The 22,889-nt window shown below is 36.0% G+C and overlaps 1 protein-coding gene and 1 non-coding gene across 2 annotated transcripts; one reads left to right on the forward strand and one right to left on the reverse strand.

The window, feature by feature from the left end:
* The first annotated feature begins 9,056 nt into the window (after nucleotides 1–9,056).
* Nucleotides 9,057–10,805, forward strand: LOC120003387 (UNC93-like protein 1). Its single transcript, XM_038852354.1, has 2 exons — nucleotides 9,057–10,281; nucleotides 10,385–10,805. The coding sequence occupies exons 1-2, from the start codon at nucleotides 9,122–9,124 to the stop codon at nucleotides 10,635–10,637; spliced, it is 1,413 nt and encodes a 470-aa protein (XP_038708282.1). The 5' UTR covers nucleotides 9,057–9,121; the 3' UTR covers nucleotides 10,638–10,805.
* A 7,214-nt stretch (nucleotides 10,806–18,019) lies between these two features.
* On the reverse strand, nucleotides 18,020–18,124 carry LOC120004721. The gene has a single exon (XR_005469628.1). It is a non-coding gene; the product is annotated as a small nucleolar RNA R71 (small nucleolar RNA).
* Nucleotides 18,125–22,889: the final 4,765 nt, after the last annotated feature.

The raw sequence follows: 22,889 nt of genomic DNA on the forward strand, positions 1-22,889 counted from the left end.
ATGAGGATAACGAGTGGATGAGATTATTTATAGAAAAAGAAAAGGGGACTCCATTGACTTTAGTTCAAAAATGCATATAAAATGCAACCAAAATGCATATGTAAATTCATCCGAAATTAGGGAGGGTGTTTTAAGTTTTAACATAAAAAAGTCCGCGAAATTGTGGGTGCCAGCTTTTTGAGTGGTGGTATTTTTCAAACCCACAAATTAATAATCTTACCCCCTTTAAATTGTTTAATATTTATTTTATATAAAAATCAGTATTTTTTTACAAACTTATACCTTTTACATTAAATAAATATTTTATATCCCTTTCTTTCCGTTTTCGTCCAATCTGTATTTTTTTAATAAACTTGGCATTTCACGTGTTTGATTTGATAGATGACAATGAGATGTTTACCCATATGTAGTTATATTTATGCATCAATTAATTAATTTTTTACTTGACTATTATTAATCAAATGACGAGACACAATAATTTAATAATTACAAATGCTACTTTATAGTACAACAAATGGTGATGGATTCGTATTACGAGTAGATTGGACGAATAAGGCTAGTTGTTCATTGTACGGAGTGACCCAGTCAGCTGCACATTCATACCTGTATCTAAACCATTGGGTAGCTATCTACCAATGACAGTTGTACATAGTGATTGTCATTGACCAATCCAATGGTCATAGATACACATTCATCTATCGGTAGAGGTATGGAACACAGAGGCAAATATGTGTGACACTATTTTGGGTTAAGAACATGCAAGATGACATTGTACTTACATGCAATTAAGTGTCTCATATCTAGCATCGTCATCCAATACTCAAGTGATGTTGATCTATCTAATTCGAAGAAGGATAGTAAATTATAAATTGACACTGCGCAATCATAACTACCATACATCTCAATGTATTCGTTCCAAAATATCCTCAACTCAAAAATCAGATCACGTCGTGCCATGCATCCTCGCCAAAACCAAGTAAACCGACAATAGCCCTGAAGCCACAGTTTTTGTCTGCCTTGACTTCTGTGAACGAGATAATATAGGGCTGCATTACAGTTGACATTTGACTAATGTAATGATGTTACCGGTTAGTTTTTGATCGTCTTAAACTCATCTGATTGGAAACCAAACAAAAAAAGTCAGGAATAAAAATCATTTTAACTACGAAAAATTACAGATATTGTTGGAAAAAACAAAATCTTATACATAATAAAAGTAAATTCCTATCAGTCAATCAAGTGAGGATAATGAGCATGATATAATATTTATTTAATGTAAAAGGTATAATTTTGTAAAACAATATATTAAAACATTGATTTTTATATAAAATAAATATTAAACAATTCAAAAGGATAAGATTATCAATTTATGAGGTCAAAATACCATCACCCCAGCTTTTTTTTGTCTCGTTTATCGAATCCTCGTGCTACAATAGTTGCGGATTACTCCTTCAGTTCTTTGACTGAGAGCATGTTCAATAGACACTTGAAACATATTTTTTAAGTGTTCAAAAGTGAACTTTATGAAAAATTTAGAGTGCTAGAGTTATACAATTGATGAAAATGAACACTTGAAAACATACTTTGTTGATAATGACACTTGTTTTATAGGTTGTTGTGGAAAATGACACTTGAAATATGAAATATGGATATAGTTGATGAATAGTGACGAGAGAGATGATAAAAAGGAAGAAAAATGTGATGAAAATGAAGAGAGAGATGATGAAAGGTAAGAGAGAGAAAATAGATAAATGAGTTTGAAGTGTTGGAAAGTATGAAGTGTTGATTAATAATGTATATTATGGGACTCATTCACTCAATTAAATTGTGCCACACAGAATAGAGAAAAAGAGAAAGAATGGTTTTGAAGTGCTTGATATTTCTTTTACCACTGGAGTTGCTCTGATCACATGCCCAACGTCTCCGAGTCTGTGTCCCCTAAATCTCTCTTTCTTTTAATTATTCAAACGGTCTCTGGGTAGACTTTACTTGTTAATCCTTGCTTGACCGTCTGTTCCAGTTCCGTCATAGTCGTCTACAGTTTCTGGCATTTTTTTACTTTTTTTTGTTGTATGACATTTTTTTACTTAGATAAATATTATTTCACCCCTAAAAATGGTAATTTCACCCCATTTTTTTATTTTTATTTTTTTAATATTAATTTATATATGATTTGATATTTGATTCTTTCGAATTACGTATGATTTGATATTTGATTCTCATTTCAATAATTAATTTTCCCACCCGATCAATTAATTAAATCAAATTTATTGCATCAAATCAATGCAGATTAGCGGATATATTTAACAATAATGTTAGGTAGCTCATATAGTGATAGCCCATGGGAGCTAAAGTCTCTTAAATGAAATTTTAAGACATTTTAACTTTCAAAATACGTGTTAAATTTTTTAAAAAAATACATATTCAGAATCAACGCATAAAATTATTTCTATCAATATCCATTATCGATGAGTGTAATCGGGTAAATCATAATTCCATTGTTTTTTTCAATGGAATTTCTTAATTCCATTGTTTTTTTTTAATGAAATTTCAAAACCAAATGATTCAGAATTAAAACAATGAATTATAAACTGTGTTTTAAAAAATAATAGAATGTATATTAAAACAATAAATTTTGGACAATAATTTCTATGATAAAAGAGTGAAAATAAAATTATTTCATTGATTAAATCAATGGAATAAACTTGTTAAACTCCCACGGGCTACCAAACAGATGGGCTACATGTCATGATGTTGCAAGTTGTTTTCTGTACAGAGTGACCTATTTGTTTGCATAATCATACATGTATCTAAACCACTGAATCATAATAGGAGGTATCGGGTTCTCATTCCAAAAATTGGTTTTCCCACCCGATCAATTAATTAAAGCAAACTTATTAAATCACATCAATGTAGATTAGCAGATACTTTTAACAGTAATGCTAGGTAGCTATATAGTGGTAGCCCATGAGAGTCAAAGTCTCTTAAACGAAATTTTAAAACGTTTTAACTCTCAACATACATGTTAAATTTTTTTAAAAAAATAATTATTAAAAATCAACGCATAAAACTCTTTTTAACAATATCCATTATCGATGAGTTTGATCGGGTAAATCATAATTCCATTATTTTTTTCAATGGAATTTCTTAATTCCATTAATTTTTTCAATAAAATTTCAAAAGCAAATGAATTCAGAATTAAAACAATGAATTTTAAATTGTGTTTTAAAAAATAATAGAATATATATTAAAACAATAAATTTTGGACAATGAATTCTATGATAAAATGGAAATAAAATTATTCCATTAATTAAATCAATGGAATAAACTTGCTGGGCTCCCATGGGCTATCAAACAGATGGGCTACATGTCATGATGCTACAAGTTGTTCTCGGTACGGAGTGACCCATTTGTTTGCATAATCATACATGTATCTAAACCACTGAATCATAATAGGAGGTATCGGGTTACCATCTATCAATGTCAATTGAATGAAGTGATTATAATTCACAAATCCTATCTATTTCAAAAAAGTCAGTGAGTTATGGATAGACGATGCACATTATTATCGTACCCTAATGACCCAACAATAGCCCTAAATCCATAACTTGTAGCATACATAATATATATATATATATATATATACATATATATATAATACATCCATAAACATTAAATAGTCAAAAGTCGGGCTCGGCCCAAAGGCCCTAACTGAAGCTCGATTCTCAAAATTGGGCCTAGGCTCGGGTCAACAACTGTGTCTAGGGCTTGGCATCGGGCCGGTCCTATTTTTTTGGGCCCAGGCCCGGCCCTGGCCCGGTTTAGTTCTTCGGGCCTCGGGCCAGGCTCGGGCCGGGTCAAACTGAGAATATGAGGCCCAGGCCCGACCCATAAAGCTCGGGCTTCGGGCCCGGGCCGGGCTCTCACGGCCCGTCACTATTCATCTTATTTGAAAATTATAAAATTAAGTTATTCATCATAGGATTCGAACTCAGGACGTTTAGATAGGAGAGTAATGAACTAACCAACAAGCCAAAACCACTTTCATGTTATTCTTGTCAACTAATTAAATTATTATCTTTACATACCACCTGTTATATTTTTAACACAATTAAATAATTTTAGTTTTACTTAATGAGTATTGATTTTAAATAGTTTAATTTTATACTTATTTTATAAAATCTTAGGATTTTAAGATTTTATCAACATTTATGAGTAGATGGTCATATTATGGCTTTAGGGTTAGTGCTTAGGTTTAGGGTTTAGGATTTAAGATATTTAGGGTTTAGGGCATTTAGGGTTTAGTGTTAAGGGTTTAGGGTTTACGGCCTTTAGAGTTTCGGGGTTTAGGGTTTTGGGGTGTATAATATATATATATATATACATACACATACATTGCAATAATATATATATACATACACATATATATTATATATACATATATATTACATATATATATGTATGTATGTATATATATGCAGACAGTGCATGCACTGTCTGCATGTGTATATATATACAAATACACAGACAGTGTGCACTGTCTGTGTATGTATATATATATGTATGTGTGTGTATGTATATATATATATGTAAATATATACATATTATATAGATATAAAAATAAATAATGTCGGGCTTGGGTCGGGCTCGGGCTCGGGCCGGGTCAAAATTGGCCCGAGGTATCGGGCTTTGGGCCTGGCCCGGCCCAAAAAAATGGGGCACAGGCCCACCCAAGGGATCGGGCTGGGCCGGGCCGGGCTTTGGCCCGCGGGCTCGGGCCGGGCCTAGGCCCGCGGGCCAAATGGTGAGCCCTAACTGTGTCGACCCCTACTCGCTAATCTGCATTGATGTGATGTACTCCCTCCGTCCCAATTTGTTTGTCATCATTTGAAAATATAACTTTTTAAGGAGACATCATTTAATGCAATTCAACTACACAAAATAACTATGTTATTTCAAATTTACCATTATTTATGGCAATACTTTTTTCTTGAAACAATAATAATTAAAGTTACAAGGATAGTTTTGAAATATAACACCAAAATTGTTAATTAATGAATAAAAGTAACACTAGTTTTGGGACATTCCAAAATAGAAATAAGGACAAAGAAAATGGGACAGAGGGAGTAATAAGTTTATTTTAATTAATTGATGGGATGAGAAAATTATTTTTTTGAATGAAAATCAAATATCAAATCGTATATAAAATGATATTAAAAAAATACAATTCAATGATTTAAGGGGTGGAATAACCAATTTGAGGAATGAGAATATTATTTCTCTTTTACTTACTTGATAGACCATGAGAATTATTTGACATTCTGATACCTTGACAGGATGTTGCATGTTTGAGATAGCAGCACATCAACCTGCATTTAGAATAGTGTTTGGAATAGTTTGAGTGGCTCAAATCCCTTATATAAGGTTGCTTCCTGTGAAGAGTGTTTGGAATATTTTTTGCAACCGTGTCACTCAAATGAGCAACATGTTTTTTTACAAGGCAACACAATGGATCAACGGGAAACGGGAGATATTTTTAAATTTTTTTTTTTGCCCTGTAATCCATTGTCTGTGAGCGTGGAATAATTTTTTAAAGTCAGACAAAGCTTTTGCGATTGAAAACTTATCGAAAGCATTATATATCCATAATTTTGATGTCTATAATTGTTCATAATTTAGGTGACATGAGGAGAAATGTGAGGGATTATTTTGTATTAAATGGTCTCCAACACTTCTCTTCATACTACTTAAATTATGGACAATTATGAATACCAAAATTATAAACAAGTATCATTTTGGAAAACTTATTATTCAATATTTATACACAATAAGCATTAAATGCGAGTGTACACCTAGTACCTATAAGAATTATGGAGACTCGTAATTTGTTTTCATGCTTTTCAGAGGTGCCACTTGACTATCAAGTTTTGTATCTTATTGCCACCTGGCGAATATCATAATAAAAATGACATGTAATCCATGGGAGTCCAACAAATTTATTCCATTAATTTAATCAATGAAATAATGTTATTTATACTCTTTTATCCTATAATTTATTGTTCAAAATTTATTGTTTTAATATAAATTCTATTGTTTTTTAAAACACAATCTATAATTAATTGTTTTAGTTATAAATTCATTTATTTTTGAAATTTCATTAAAAAAAATGGAATTAAGAAATTCCATTAAGAAAAACAATGAAATTAATATTTTTATGATAAAACTCATTGACAATGGATCTTGTTAGAAAGAGTTTTATACTTTTATGCACTGATTCTGAATATGTAATTTTTTAAAAAATCTAACATGTATTTTAAAAGTTAAAACATTTTAAAATTTCATTTAAGAGATTTGAGCTCCCATGGGCTACCACTATATGGGCAACCTAGCACTACTGATACCATAATCTTAAAAATATAACAAAAATGATAAAGATCTATAATAATTATTTCAAAAGCATTTCAACAGTGTGTGACACTCATTCATTGGATGCGGTTTTCAATGGCCCCTTATTTTGATATCACCACACTCAATGAATGAGTGTCACACACTGTTGGGACGATTTTGGGATGATAATTGCTATGATCCTATCATTGTTGCTTAAAAAGATGTTATTTGAATACATCATTATTACAATTAATGGATTTTTCCTTTAAAATTAATATATTCCTTTTGTGCATTATTAAGAAAATTTAATAATATATTCTTTTTATGCCTCAAATATTTTATCAGCCATTCAAGTATATTGTTATTACAATTAATGGATTTACCTTTGAAAAATTAATATATTATTTTTATGCATAATGCAAAAATTTTTATTCGTTCAATACATCATTAATACAATTAATTAATGAAATTTTCCTTCAAATTGATTTCATTATTTCTATGTGTTATTAAGGAAATTTAACAAGCCTCAAATATTGTGTTAGCCATAAAAATAAATTATTATTACAATTAATAGATTTTGCCTTGAAAAATGAATATATTCTTTCTATGCGTTATACATGTACATTTATAATTTCTAAGGGAAATGATATTTAGTGTCCTTGGGGCATTGGATAAATGACATAAAGGTACTTTGGAGTCTAAAAATATCCTATTAAATACGTATTTTAAGTTTAAAAATTAAGTAAAAGGGTATTCGTCACACATGAAATAATATAGTGAATCCTTAATCATTGCCCTGAAGGCACTCATTAACAAGACTCAATCTCTAATGCGTAAGATTTTGTCCTCTCAATGCATCATTATTACAATTAATGAATTTTGCCATGAAAATGAATATATTCTTTCTATGCATTATGCATGTATATTCATAATGCATAGAAAACATGTAGATATACATTCATTGTTAAAATGTATCTTCATCTATGTCTTGCACAAAAAAAAATTATATATATATATATAGAGATAGTAAGTTCAACATCTAACATGTCATTCAATCCAGCATACGATCACAACAGATCTTCGTAATAATAGTGAATAATCTACGAGAGCTTGATTCTTCAAGAAATTAATCGGAAGATACACGTCATGATGACTAGACTGTAGATGATGTGTTAACATCAGGAGCAATGAATTCCTAAGTATGCACATGGTATTACTAACTGTTGTGGTATTTCTAAATTTTGTATCTGTTAAAGTTTGTAGAATCTGCAATAACCATCATATAAATATTTATCTATTCTTAATTTTGTTATCTTATGGGACACATTAATGCATGCTTTTGTTAGTAAACATCAAATTAATATTTACAAAGCAAAATTGAACGAAAGAATAGGTATGGCAACGGGGCGGGGACAGGGCAACATTTATACTTCGTTATAACTCACGGGTCCCCGTCCTGATCAAAGGCAGCACAAATGTGACTCAGTCCGATCCGACTCGATTTAACATCAAATACGAATAATGAAATAAATATATATAATCCAACAAATACTCATTTTTTATTTAATTAATCACATATATTATAGACTTCTATATATAAATATGTTCTACCACTATTAGATAAGTCAAGGGTGATTATTTATATTCATTAAAATTAAGCATTCAAATCTCTATTTAAACAGTAAATCAATTTATCTCAGGGTTTAAGCCGTAGAGTCCCAAATTTTTATCAACATCAGTTCAATTGAATTGGGAGTAGGGTCATAAAATAATATTTTTAGCGAGATGGGGTGCGGGATGGATTGGGAGGCAAACTCGTCCCCACCCCATCTTACATGTGGGTTGGGTTTCTTGACCCTGTCCCCGCTTCGTTCAAGTCTCGGATCGGGAGGATTGGAATTTCCATCCAATAGTTTATTGTGATCCCCTCCTCTTGCAAAGTGAATTCCATTTATTTATACTTTCTATATATATATATAAGGGAGCAGCAAGCCAGCAAGCCAGCAAGCCTGCAGAGTGCAGATTGACTTGTACCCATTTTTAAAATTATTAATTGAATAAGAAAGCTTTTCCAAATAATCAAACTCAAAGATATCAATTCTATAATTTCAGCCGGCGAGCCACCTACAGATTGCAATAATTAAATAAATTAAAATGGACAGTTCTGTAAGAGTGTGTTTGGATTGAGGGATTTGAGGGAAGGGATGATAAGGGAATGAGAGGTAAGAGAATGGAAAGAATATTAATTTTTCCTATCTCATGTTTTGATGGATAACAAAAGGAATGAAATAAAATTAGTTTAATTTACTAATTTATCTATAATTTTTATGTTAGAGTGTTATATACAAGGAAAAAATAGATTTTTAATATATAAACAACTTGATAAGTTATCCATTCCCTCTAAATGACTCCATTTTGAGAAAGGGAGGAAGAATTTTGATATAAATTTAATAAAATTTTCCTCCAATTCATTCCAAATCCCTTTCCTTAAACTTAAAATTTTCTAAGCTATCCAAACAAGAGAATTGGAAGGAATCTCCATTTCCTTCTCTTATTTTTTCCTCCAAATCCCTCAATACAAACACACTCTAACAAGATATTATTGTTTTTTTTATGTATATTAAAAAATTGAAGAATGAATATATATACAGCATCAGCCAAATGGACTATCCCCAAAAATACTCGCCAGATACCCTAAAAGAAATATCCCCTTTGTCTTCACCGATCCGAGGTAATGGGTGTGCAAACAGACGAGGAGTTTGCCGCCGGAGTGACGACGGGAAAATCTAGATTCCGGTTTAACTCGCCGCTGGTCCAGGTGATCTTAATTGGTTTGGTATGTTTTTGCTGTCCGGGCATGTTCAATGCTCTTTCCGGTATGGGCGGAGGCGGCCAGGTCGACCCCACCGCCGCCAACAATGCCAACACCGCCCTCTACACCACCTTTGCAGTCTTCGGAGTTATGGGCGGAGGAATCTACAACGTTCTTGGTCCCCACCTTACTCTTTTCTCCGGGTGCAGCACTTATGTTCTGTATGCGGCTTCATTTCTATATTACAACCATCATAAGCACCAGACTTTCGCAATCGTCGCCGGCGCTCTCCTAGGAGTCGGAGCCGGTCTCCTTTGGGCCGGGCAAGGCGCAATCATGACATCCTACCCTCCGGCTCATCGGAAGGGCACTTACATTTCCCTCTTCTGGAGTATCTTCAATATGGGCGGCGTCATCGGCGGGCTCATTCCTTTCATCCTCAATTACCATCGAAATGAGGCCTCCTCCGTAAACGATGCCACATACATCGGCTTCATCTGCTTTATGTCCGCCGGAACTCTCCTCTCCTTGTCCATCCTACCTCCGAGCAGGGTGGTTCGCGACGACGGCACCCGGTGCACCAACATCAAGTACACCCGTGCATCCACCGAGGCCTTCGAGATTCTCAAGCTCTTCCTCAACTGGAAGATGCTTCTTATGGTCCCTGCCGCCTGGGCCAGCAACTTCTTCTACAGCTACCAGTTCAACAATGTCAACGGAGCACTCTTCAATCTGAGAACAAGAGGCCTTAACAACGTCTTCTACTGGGGTGCCCAGATGGTGGGCTCCGTCGGGATTGGATATGTATTGGACTTCAGCTGCAAGAGTAGGAGGAGCAGGGGATTTTTGGGTATTGGGGTTGTTGCTCTGCTCGGGACTGCCATCTGGGGCGGCGGACTTGCCAACCAGTTCAATTACTCCCATGATCATCTTCCCCAGAGGCTCGATTTCAAGGACTCCGGTGCCAATTTTGCCGGGCCCTTTGTTCTCTATTTCAGCTATGGATTGCTTGATGCCATGTTCCAAAGCATGGTTTATTGGGTCATTGGGGCCTTGGCCGACGACTCTCAGACTCTTAGCAGGTCTTCAATCAATGAGTTTCGGTGTTTCTCTAATTGATTTTCATTGATACACTAATCAACCAAAGAAAAAGTAAAATTTAATCTTTCTGTGATTGGAATGCAGGTATAGTGGATTCTATAAGGGAGTGCAAAGTGCAGGGGCGGCTGTTGCTTGGCAAGTTGATACCCACAAGATTCCGTTGCTTTCTCAGCTGATTGTGAATTGGTCTCTAACAACAATAAGCTATCCTTTGTTGTTTGTTATTGTCATGTTGGCTGTCAAAGATGACAAGAGTGCTGGAGGAGGAGCTGCTGTCGAGGCTGCCCTTCCTTCAGGTAATCCTGTACCTGCAGCCTCTGCACATGGCAACTCATAGACTACTCATGTAATTTATGGCTTTCATTGCTAACGTAAATGTGATATGAGGGAAATTAGAGAACTCATGTTTTGTGTAGATTCATAGCCTCACATGTAACTCAGTTAAAGATTTCCTTCCAACCACTTTATGAAATTCATCTTGTTTTCAATGCTAGATGTTTTTGTAGCCTTTTCTTTTTCTTGAATTATGTTTTGGTAATTGTCTCTGGCTGATCCGATTGAGGTACCTCTTCCAGCTAATTAATTATTAGATTACTTTGTTTTATCTTTGCTTTTGTCGAGCTGATTACCTTCCTAAAGCATGCTTGCTGAGTTCGATCTTTTCTAGTTGGACCCTTCAGGAAATGATTGCTGATGCGGTGATGGCATTGACAATTTCACATTGCCATTTTAGATAAAAATAATAAATAAATAGAAAAATAACCCCCATATGTAGAACAATAATGCTATTCTTCTTTTAAAAAGAACATTTCTTCCACAGGTAGTGGTGTTTTTACTGTGGTACTGGATCACAATCCTCTTGTACGATTTTTGTGCTAGAGGATCCTGAAAATCGATTACTTTTGATTGACTTGACCCTCTTCAGGGAGGGACTGCAATTTGCTTATGATATGCTACATTTGGGAAGCACTTCCTTGTTAATGTTCCCCCTCACTGCAGCACGTAAAAAGAATCCTGTACGTAAAAAGAATCCTGTCATAAAAAAAAAAAGTAAAAAGAATCGGATAGCCCTGGCCTTCCAAATTAGTCATTCCAATGTTAATTTGGTGTCTCAGTGCATCTCCACCATCACCTCCTCCTCCTTTTTGCTTAATGGTAGACCATTTGGTTGGTTTCATGCTCATAGTGATAGAGGTCTTCGTCAGGGAGATCCAACTTCGCATTTTCTATTCATTATGGGTTAAGAAGTGCTCTGGAGGCTGTCATTTAGAGGAGATTGCTGGCAGAATTCATGGTTTTTTTTGGAGAAGTGGCAGAATTCATGGTATTAATATCAGTAAGCAAAGTCCCTCTATTTCGCATTTGTTTTATGCGGACGACTATGTAATAGTATTTTCCTGGTCGGGCAGGGAAATAGTGAAATACTACTAATGCTTCCCTAGATTTGAAGCAGAACAATAGTAAAATTTTCCAATTTCGTGTGTCGATGCCAAGGAGTGTTTATTTGGTGCTTTCAATCACTGATTTTTCAAATAGAAAATGGTGCTATGAAAATATCCGTTTGTAATAATAATAAAAAATTAATTAATTGATGAATTCCTTTAGAATAAAAAATATTGATAGAATGGTCTCTCGTATCCTCTAAAGTTCTGAGAGAGCTTCGCTCGTTCCCCATAGGGTTGCGAGAGATTGTCTGGGGTAGCCTGGGATTGTTTTGAGGATTACAGTTCTGATTGGGTGGATCTTTAGTACTGGTTTATGAGACGGTGATATGGATGCTGATGTTGAGAGACGGCTGCAAGCGGCGTTACTTTTCATACTCCAATTTTTTACTTTTCACAACCCCTGTTAGATTCAGCTTTATTAAAAAAGATAGATGTCTAATCACCACCCAATATACAACTGTCCCATATATATACAACTGTCGCATTTATCTATGAAAAGCTGATAAAAATCCAGAAATTTTCCTAACCGTGAAAGAATTCATGCACAGCAAGCAATAAAAAAACATCTTTTTGAGCAAATATCGCATTGTAGGCATCTCTGAGGGATGCAAAAATATTTATAAAATACGTTTGCCTAGGATTAAGTACGTTTACAATATATATATATATATATATAGTGATGTCAGCGTTTGAGAATCAAAGTAAGAGCTTTATGCATAATTTAAAATTAATTTGAGTCTGGAATGCATCACGAGGGGTATTAAGAATAGGCAATTTGCAGAATGAGTGCTGATTGATGTCTAAAAATGGGTTAATAAGTTGTGAATGAATCAATTCTATTGTAAGAAGCTCAAAAGATCTAAGTGGATTTGATCTCTTTTTTTGACGTATTCCATACGGATATGGAATCCTCTGATTTTTAGTTGAGTGCTTCAAACAAATTCTACGAATTTATAATAAACTTCAGTTGGATTTGATTACTGGACTTGAATTTGGGATTTGATTGCTGGACTTGAATTTGAGACTTGATTTGCTGGATTTGAATTTGAGATTTGACTTGGATTTGAGACTTTAAAGGAATTCTAAGAATTCCAAATTTAGGGAACTTGAACTTTCACTTCCGGGACTTGACTTGGACTTGAGATTTGAAAGAATTCTAAAAATTCTGGATTTAGAGAACTTGAACTTGAAGGAAATTTGAGAGAGTTTTGAGATTGTTTCTCTGTCCTCTTTTCCTCCTCTTTTTTTCTTTTTTTTCCAAATGAGCTTGGTATTTATAGGCAAAGGGAGAAGTGAAATTTACTTGATGTACTCTTGACCTGTACCCTTGACATTTATTGTAGAGAAATCACTTAATCAAAGATTATCTCTTTGATTTTATTTTTATTTTATTTGAATTTGATTTTATTTGAATTTATCTTAGATTTTATCCATTTAACTAATTTAATTTGATTTTGGGCTTCATAAAATATTTTAATTTAGAGCCCATTATTTTATTTAATTGGGCTGTAATTTTTTTATGCCTACACTAGTTATTAGTGATAATAACTAGTTATTAGTGATGATAACCAATTATTAGTGGTAATAACTAGCTATACATCTATTAACTAATTATTAGTCGTAATAACTAGTTATTAGTGATGATAACTAGTATGTAATATCTAGTAAGTGGTAATAACTAGTATGTAATATCTAGCTATTACCACTAATAACTAGTTATTACCACTAATTATAGTTATCATCACTAATAACTAGTTAATACCACTAACACTAGGTATTACCACTTACTAGTTATTATCGCTAATAACTAGTTATTAGATGTATAATTATTTGTTACGATTCTATTCTAATGTGATAATAATAGCATGATATTATCACATTAGAATAAAAATTCCAAAAATAAGAGAATATTTTTTATTAATTTCCTAATATTAGATACTATTCAATGGCACTAAATCACGCATATATCAATCTTTTGATTATTATAATTAATCAGAAGCTAATCATTTCTTAATTATTATACAGGTTTTAGTAATAAATTTATTACGTTTTGGTGGTTGTACAATTCAATCAATATGTGATGGGACTATCTAATTTATTGTTGTTTCACTTCCCAATAAAGCTTTTGAAAGAAAAATAATGAAGAAATTAAAAAAATCAGAAAAGCTGACACAACCCTATTGTGTCTTTTCATTAGCGAGTGTAAATAACAAAAATGGGGGTTTTAATAACATAACCCTTGTAAGAGATGTCTCTCACAGAATCTGAAAAGGAAGTCGCACATTTGGTTCCGGACATTGCCTCATTTCCAGATGAACGCTTGGATAGATGTCTAGTGGGAAGGGTGTATAACTCAAAGAATGTGAATGCAGAAGCCTTTAGAACATCAATTGGGAAGATCTAGAGAGAGTTCATTGTCAATCAAAGAGATCGATCAAAGGCTATTTATATTTGAGTTTAAGGATGTCAAGAGAAAGAAAAGATTCTTGAATATGGAGCCATGGACTTTTGAAAATCATTTGGTGGTGCTACGTCAGTTCTCTGCGAAGGAATCGATAGTGGATACGAATTTTGACTATGTTTCCCTTTGGGTCCAAATCCATAACCTACCTATAGGGGGGATGACAGCAGGAGTTAGTGAGAAGTTAGGAGCTCGAATTGGAGAGGTTTTGCAGGTGGATACTGATAAGGATGGTCGCAGATGGCATAAATATCTTCAGGTTTGGGTCAGTATGTGACTAGATCTTTGTCTCCCTTGCAGAGCTATGGTGAATCTGGGATTAGAGGAAAGATTTGTGGAGTTTAGATATGAACGTTTGCCAGCATTTTGTTTATGGTGTGGTAGACTTGACCACTCGGATTGCGAGTGTGACGAGGATTCGATTGGAGAAGGGAAGAAAAACAGAGAGAAATTCCCATTTGGAGTGTGGTTAAGGGCTGGTGGGGAAAGAATGATCGATTGGCTTGGTCACGATCACATTCACCTGCCTGGGAGAAGACTACATCAACAGAAAATTCACACAGTGTTGATGAGCAAGAACAGATGCCCAAACTTATCCTGGAATTGATCTATCCACTGAAATTCATGAAGGCTTAATTTGACAGCAAATATGGGAAATTCTATCAATTCACAACGTGCCCAACAGTCAGATACGGGTGGTAGCAAGGCGAAGAAATCAACATGGAAGTGCAGAGCCAGAGAGGTGAAGACTTTGCAGATTCCTGAGCAAAGTCTGGGGGGCATTGGCTCAGGCAGAAAGCAGAAGTCTCTACCCCCGAAGAGTGTGATAAGCGGAGGAGATCATATACTGGGAGTGATGATCTTCAGATGGCAGAGTTGATGGATAGTGAACTCGAACATGTTGGATCGGCGGAGGCTGGTACCCAGCCCCGCCGGGAATTATGAATTTTATTTGTTGGAATGTTCGGGGGCTTGGGAACCCTCGAGCATTCAAAGAGTTGTGTCGACTAGTGTAGGTTGAAGGACCCAGTTTACTCTTCCTATGTGAGACTAAACTTTTTACATCTCAATGTAGTAGTTTAAGAATAAAGTTGGGGTATGATGGGGCGTTTGCTAGGGACTGTGATGGGAGGAGGGGGTTTATTATTGCTTTGGAAAGATCCTTTCTAGGTGGCAATACAATCTTGCTCTCAAGGTCACATTGATGCGGTGGTAGCACATGACAATGGGCTTGTTTGGCAATGCTGTGAGGTGCTGTGAGGTGTGGTGTGGTGCTGTGAGTTATAAAACTGTGGTGCTGTGAGGTGAGTTGGAACGCAAAAAAGCTGTTTGGCGCATCACTTTTAAAACTGTGGTGCGGTGCGGTGTGGTGCTGTGAGGTGCGTTTGGCGTATCTAAATTACGGTTATATTAGATGACTAATAATATTAATATAAAATAACTTAATGTTTATATTGTACATTAATCTAAAATAAAATAATTGACCTAATTTGATTACGTAGGACAATTCAACATACATTGTAAGCGTTTGGGAGTGCTGTGAGGTGTGGTGAGGTGCTGTGAGGTAAAAAGTTGTGGTGCTGTGAGGTGAGTTGGAACGCAAAAGCTGTTTGGCGTGTCACAAAAAAATGTGGTGCTGTGAGGTGTGTTGCAACTGAACGCAGTGCAAACACACTGCCAAACACCCACAATATGGTGTGGAGATTTACGGCGTTTTATGGGAATCCTAGGGTGGACCTCCAAAAACAGTCATGGGATTTGTTGGAGCATTTGAGCTCAGTGGATAATCTCTCTCAACTTCCTTGGTTGGTTGGTGATGTGCCAAATATATACATACATTTGCACATCCTTTACACATAAGTTCATCCCATTTTGAGTTGATTAAGAGTTGATATTGCCTAAGAAAGTTATATTTGCATATTGTAGGTATCAAGGCAAGAAAGGAAGGAAAAGAGTGCAAAATGAAGATTTTTACTCCAGAACCGATTTCCGATCGATCGGAGCCATTCCAGATCGATCGGACCTGCCAAAACAGCATTGAATTCATGGAGACAGATTGTATATCCGATCGATCGGAACACTGTTCCGTTCGATCGGAAGTACTATTCACAGCACGCGCAGTTTCGTGAAAAAGTTCCGAATTCACTTGTTTTTAAGCCAAAACGACCCCAACTTGTTTTGAAAACGACATAAGAGTTTGGGGAAGTATAAAAGGGCAAAAAAAATAGGGTTTTGAGGAGTTCTTGGATGGTTTTTCATTCTACCACCATTGGAGAGCTTGGAGCCACCATTGAAGCTTGGAGAAGAAGAGGGTCTACAAGGGGGTTTTCTCTCTCCTTTTCTATCATAGTTTCTATGGTTGATTTCCTTTGTTTAATGATGTATTTTGCTTCCATGAGTGGCTAGATTTATTACTAGGGTCTTAATGTAACCAAACCTTGAAGATTCAATAAACTTGGTTTCCTTATTTCTTGATTTCTCTCTCTCTCTTGATTGTCTATGGGTGTGATTAATGCTTTTGAATGTTTGGCCATCATTCAATTGATTTGCTGCCTAGATTGAGACCGGAAGGAGATATCTAGGGTTGCCTCAAGCCATAGATGACATAGGGTGCATGAACCATAGGAATATAGGTTTGTGGCTTATGCAATCGCTAAATGATTTCCATAGTTCTTAATGGGTTTTTGATATATTAATCCGATTGTTAGGAATAACAGGGATTTATGTTGAAAATACGTGTGATGTATCTAGGAATAGAACATTGAATAGGTTGGGAAATCGATTGTCATTATAGAGAGAGGAATTAGGGATTAAGGGACCAAGGGAATTGAATTGGATAGGTGAGGTGACGTTAAGTACCCTAGCGCTTTCCATCCTTGACTTCACACTTGTGTTTGATTTGTCTTTGTTCTTTTGCTTTAGTTTAGTTTAAAAAAAAATCAATCTCGAATCCGTTTCCCAATTTGCATAATTGTAACTTGTTTGACATTGATTTCTATTGCCAACACATCCCTAGTGGAAACGATAATTTACTCACATCTTTATTACTTGTGCGATTAGTGCGCTTGCAATTAAATCCATATCAAGTTTTTGGCGCCGTTGCCGGGGATTGAGGCAATTATTTTTTGTGTCAAATTAGGTTTTCAATTGTGTTAATTGGTTTTTATTTTTCTACAGACATTCTTTCTCTCGTATGAGCTTAGGAAGACGTTCTATTAATCCGGAATTAATTGCTATTGATTTGGAGATTGAAAGGACTCTTCCCAATCTTAGACGGGAGTTTATTAATAATCAAATGGAAGGCATGGGAGACAATCAAGGAAGGGGGAATGTTGGTGATCTTGGTGGAGCTTTAATTGTGAATGATGGTAATGGTAATGGTGGAGGTGCTAATGGAATAAATGGTGATGAAGCGGTTGAAAACCCTCCTAGGCAATTTGATCCTCGCTCTCTTGAGGATTGTGCTAAGCCTACTTGGGATACAAATCCTTCAAGCATCCGCTATCCTCCTATCAATGCTACTAATTTTGAGATCAAGCCGGCTATCATCAACATTATCTCTAACTCGGTGGTTTTCTATGGTCTTCATCATGAAGAGCCCAATGTCCATCTTCGCTCTTTCTTGCATGTGTGCACTACTTTTGGGATTAACGGAGCTTCTAAGGATGCTATTCTCTTGAGGTTATTTCCATTCTCTTTGAGGGATAAAGCTAAGGCATGGTTGATGTCACTTCCTCCCAATTCCATCACTACATGGGATGAGCTTTCGGAGCAATTTCTATCTAAATTTTTCCCTCCGATGAAAGCGGTTCAAATCCGGAATGATATCATGACTTTCTCCCAATTTGATCTTGAATCTTTCCATGAAGCTTGGGAGAGGTTCAAAGCTATCTTGAGGAGTTGTCCCAATCACGGACTTGCGGAGTGGATTGTTTATCAAGCTTTTTATTCCGGATTGAGTATGTCCACGAGGCAAATGTTAGATGCAGCTGCGGGTGGTTCATTTATGACTAAATCTCAAGAGGATGCTCGAACTTTGCTTGAGAAGGTTGCCAAGACAAATACTTCTTGGCCTACGGAGAGGCTACCACAAAGGCAAGGTAATTCAAGAGATGCCGATGTGATGACCGTCTTGGCCGCTATGGCTAAAAAGATTGACGCTTTAACGGTGAATTCTCATCAAGGAGTGCATGCGGTTCAAGGAATGCCTTTCGTATCTTGTGATTATTGTGGTGCTAGCCATCAAACCGGAGAATGTTTGATTACTAATGCATCTTCTTCTCAAAGCAAGCAAGCTAATGATATTGGAGGTGGGCATTACAATCGGCCAAGAAATGATCCATACTCATATTTCTACAATCCAGGGTTTAGGAATCATCCAAATTTTTCTTGGAGCAACACTCAAAATGTGCAGAACCCTCCTCCTCAACAAATTCAGCCCCAAGAGAAGAAGAGGGACATCGATGAAATGTTTGCTAAGATGGCCGGGAGTATGGAAGCATTAGCCAACAACACAAACAACTTCATTAGCAAGACTGATTCTGCATTACAAACTCAAGCTTCATTGATTCAGAATCAAGGGGCTTCCATTAGAAATCTCGAGATACAAGTGGGGCAACTAGCTAATGCTTTATCATCTAGAGAAAAAGGGGGACTCCCTAGCCAAACGGAGGTGAATCCGAAAGGGAAAGATCATTGCTATGCTATTACTCTACGAAATGGGAATCTAGTGAAAACTGCTACTGATCTAGATGCTGAAAAAGCGAAAAAACAAAAAAATGTAGAATTGCAGGAAAATGCAGCTGAAGAGTTACAGAGCCCATCTCCGATCGATCGGACATCCTCTTCGATCGATCGGACCACAATTCCAGCTGAAGATGAAATCGAGACAGAGCCAAAATCCGATCGATCGGCCCAATTTTCGATCGATCGGACAACTGCAGATCACGCTGAAAATGTTGAAAAAACGCAGAAGAGCAGGGATGTGCAACCCCGGTATGCAGTTGAGTTAGATTGGCCCGATAGTTCTCTTCCTGCACCTCCAGTCAAACCTTATGTTCCTCCAATTCCATTTCCTCAAAGATTGAAGAGCACTAAGAAGAATGATGATCAATTCTCTAAATTTTTGGAGGTATTCAAGAAGCTTCAAGTGAACATCCCATTTGCCGAAGCTTTAGAGCAAATTCCTTGCTATGCCAAATTCATGAAGGAGATCTTATCCAAGAAGCGGAGGTTGAAGGAGCATGAAAAGATACAGTTAACCGAAGAATGTAGTGCCATTGTGCAACGGAAGCTCCCAATTAAGCAAGATGATCCGGGAAGTTTCACAATTCCGTGCACCATTGGAAACACCTTGATTGAAAGATCTTTATGTGATCTTGGAGCTAGCATCAATTTGATGCCATTGTCGGTTGCTAAGCAAATTGGGATGAAGGAGATTAGTCCAACCACAGTGTCTTTGCAAATGGCAGATAGATCTATCAGGTATCCTATTGGCATGGTAGAGGATGTCTTATTGAAGGTGGGTGATCTTATGTTTCCGGTTGATTTTCTTATTTTGGATATGGAGGCCAACCCCACTACTCCTATAATATTGGGAAGACCATTCTTGAGCACCGGGAGAGCTTTGATAGATGTTGAAAAAGGGAAGCTTACTTTGAGAGGTGCGGGAGGTGACCAAATCACTTTTAAAGTGTTTGGAACTAGGAGGCAAGAGGAGATTTCTCAACAATGCCTCCAAATAGAGCATATTGACATGATCATCCCCGACACTCTTGAGAAGGAAGTTCCATATATTCCGGTGGAAGTTCTTTTAGGCAAAAATTCCAAGGTTGAGCATGAAGTTCCTAAGACAGCCTCACAAGCTGCAATTGAAGTTCAAAAGCCTCAAATTGAAGATCCCAAGGAGAAGAAAAAGAAGAGCAAGAAAAAGAAGAAGAGGAAGACCAAGAAAATGAAGAAAAATGTCTTTCCTAAAGAAACGGTGGTGATGAAAGCTTATGCTCCTTGCATGGAACCTAAGCAATCAAATGTCAATCTCAAGAAGCCATCAAGGGGAGTATACACCATAACCCTCAAGGATCCCGGTTGAATTCACAAAGGGGAGTCGGGCTGAAGACTTTAAACCAAGCGCTTTCGGGAGGCAACCCAGGTTTTATTGTTCTATCTCTATCTTTTTATTTCTATTTTCACCTATTCCATGCATTGAGGACATTGCATATTTTAAGTGTGGGGGTGAGAATTTAGGTTTCTAGTTTTTGTAAAAAAAATAAAATTTTTGACTTCAAATGCCTTATGCCATGTCACTCTTGAGTGTATTTGGATGAATTTTGTGATCTTTGAAGCATTGATGGATCTTGCTATGGACATTCTTTCCAATTGAGTTGTTCCTATCTTGAAAATTGTTTTGTCCATTGTGCCTTTGTGAATATGGAACACTTGATTGTGGGGTATGAAATATGACTTGACTTTGGCATTTGTGGTTGTTTGAGATCAATTTGATTCTAAGTAGCACTACTTGAGCAATGAAAAAGAGAAAAAAAATATATATAGAAAAAAAAAATAGAAAAGAGAAAAAAAATTGTGTTTATGAATAAATGGTTTCTTTCATAAATTTTCTGCTGAGTAACCGGGCCTCTTGCCTAGCAAGCAATGAGTTTCGCGTAAAAGGTAGGAAATGAATGTTAGAGTACCTTGGTGACTAGTTTAACCTCGTAGCCTTTTTGACTCGGGTAATTAGATCCGTTGGGGTGTCTTAACACCTAGTGCCCTAAGCCAACTGGATTGGGAGTCATTGGTCGAAAGCTCGTTACATGAGTCATTTAGAAAGCTTAAGGAGGTTGAACATTGCACAAATCACCTTTGAGAAGAAAAAGAAAGAAAAAAAAAATGTGAATAGAATGAAGTTTGAATAAATGCTCATTGTATTTGTTTTTTTTGATTCTTATTGTTCTTGGAAGACTTCATGGCCATTGTTTATGTCACTTTGAAGCCGAATATCAAGTGAAATCCATTATGTGCATCATTTCTTGAATTTATAAGCAAAGTGGATGAGATAAGATTCTTGAAGGAATGCTTTTATTGGTTTGAATGCCCTAATGCTTGATTTGTTAGTGTGGATAGGGTTGCAATTGAGAATCCATTTTATACTCTTGTTGATGACATGAGTTTTGGCATTGAAGTTGTTTAATGTTTGTGGGTATCATTCTGGTAAATCCTCAGGAGACACAACTCCTCCTACTAGGGGCACCTAGGGGTTTAAAGGCTTGTGGCACATGCTAAGTGTCATCGTGAGCCCTACGAAAGTGGCATACATTAGTTACTTATTTAGAGTAGGTCTTAGTTATTTTATTTTTCATTTGAGCTTAACGGAAAATACTCTTTCCTTCTTTTATTCATTCTCAATTTGCTCGAGGACGAGCAACGATTAAGTGTGGGGGTGTTTGATGTGCCAAATATATACATACATTTGCACATCCTTTACACATAAGTTCATCCCATTTTGAGTTGATTAAGAGTTGATATTGCCTAAGAAAGTTATATTTGCATATTGTAGGTATCAAGGCAAGAAAGAAAGGAAAAGAGTGCAAAATGAAGATTTTTACTCCAGAACCGATTTCCGATCGATCGGAGCCATTCCCGATCGATCGGACCTGCCAAAACAACATTGAATTCATGGAGACAGATTGTATATCCGATCGATCTGAACACTGTTCCGATCGATCGGAAGTACTATTCACAGCACGCGCAGTTTCGCGAAAAAGTTCCGAATTCACTTGTTTTTAAGCCAAAACGACCCCAACTTGTTTTGAAAACGACATAAGAGTTTGGGGAAGTATAAAAGGGCAAAAAAAATAGGGTTTTGAGGAGTTCTTGGATGGTTTTTCATTCTACCACCATTGGAGAGCTTGGAGCCACCATTGAAGCTTGGAGAAGAAGAGGGTCTACAAGGGGGTTTTCTCTCTCCTTTTCTATCATAGTTTCTATGGTTGATTTCCTTTGTTTAATGATGTATTTTGCTTCCATGAGTGGCTAGATTTATTACTAGGGTCTTAATGTAACCAAACCTTGAAGATTCAATAAACTTGGTTTCCTTATTTCTTGATTTCTCTCTCTCTCTTGATTGTCTATGGGTGTGATTAATGCTTTTGAATGTTTGGCCATCATTCAATTGATTTGCTGCCTAGATTGAGACCGGAAGGAGATATCTAGGGTTGCCTCAAGCCATAGATGACATAGGGTGCATGAACCATAGGAATATAGGTTTGTGGCTTATGCAATCGCTAAATGATTTCCATAGTTCTTAATGGGTTTTTGATATATTAATTCGATTGTTAGGAATAACAGGGATTTATGTTGAAAATACGTGTGATGTATCTAGGAATAGAACATTGAATAGGTTGGGAAATCGATTGTCATTATAGAGAGAGGAATTAGGGATTAAGGGACCAAGAGAATTGAATTGGATAGGTGAGGTGACGTTAAGTACCCTAGTGCTTTCCATCCTTGACTTCACACTTGTGTTTGATTTGTCTTTGTTCTTTTGCTTTAGTTTAGTTTAAAAACAAAATCAATCTCGAATCCGTTTCCCAATTTGCATAATTGTAACTTGTTTGACATTGATTTCTATTGCCAACACATCCCTAGTGGAAACGATAATTTACTCACATCTTTATTACTTGTG

Source organism: Tripterygium wilfordii, chromosome 8 (assembly GCF_013401445.1).
Source record: "Tripterygium wilfordii isolate XIE 37 chromosome 8, ASM1340144v1, whole genome shotgun sequence".
NCBI lineage: Eukaryota > Viridiplantae > Streptophyta > Magnoliopsida > Celastrales > Celastraceae > Tripterygium > Tripterygium wilfordii.

Excerpts from the sequence above, each read along its gene's own strand:
- LOC120003387 (XM_038852354.1), top strand. The coding sequence starts at position 9,122 with ATGGGTGTGCAAACAGACGAGGAGTTTGCCGCCGGAGTGACGACGGGA. Across the intron at positions 10,282-10,384 it reads GACTCTCAGACTCTTAGCAG|GTATAGTGGATTCTATAAGG; the intron begins GTCTTCAATCAA and ends ATTGGAATGCAG.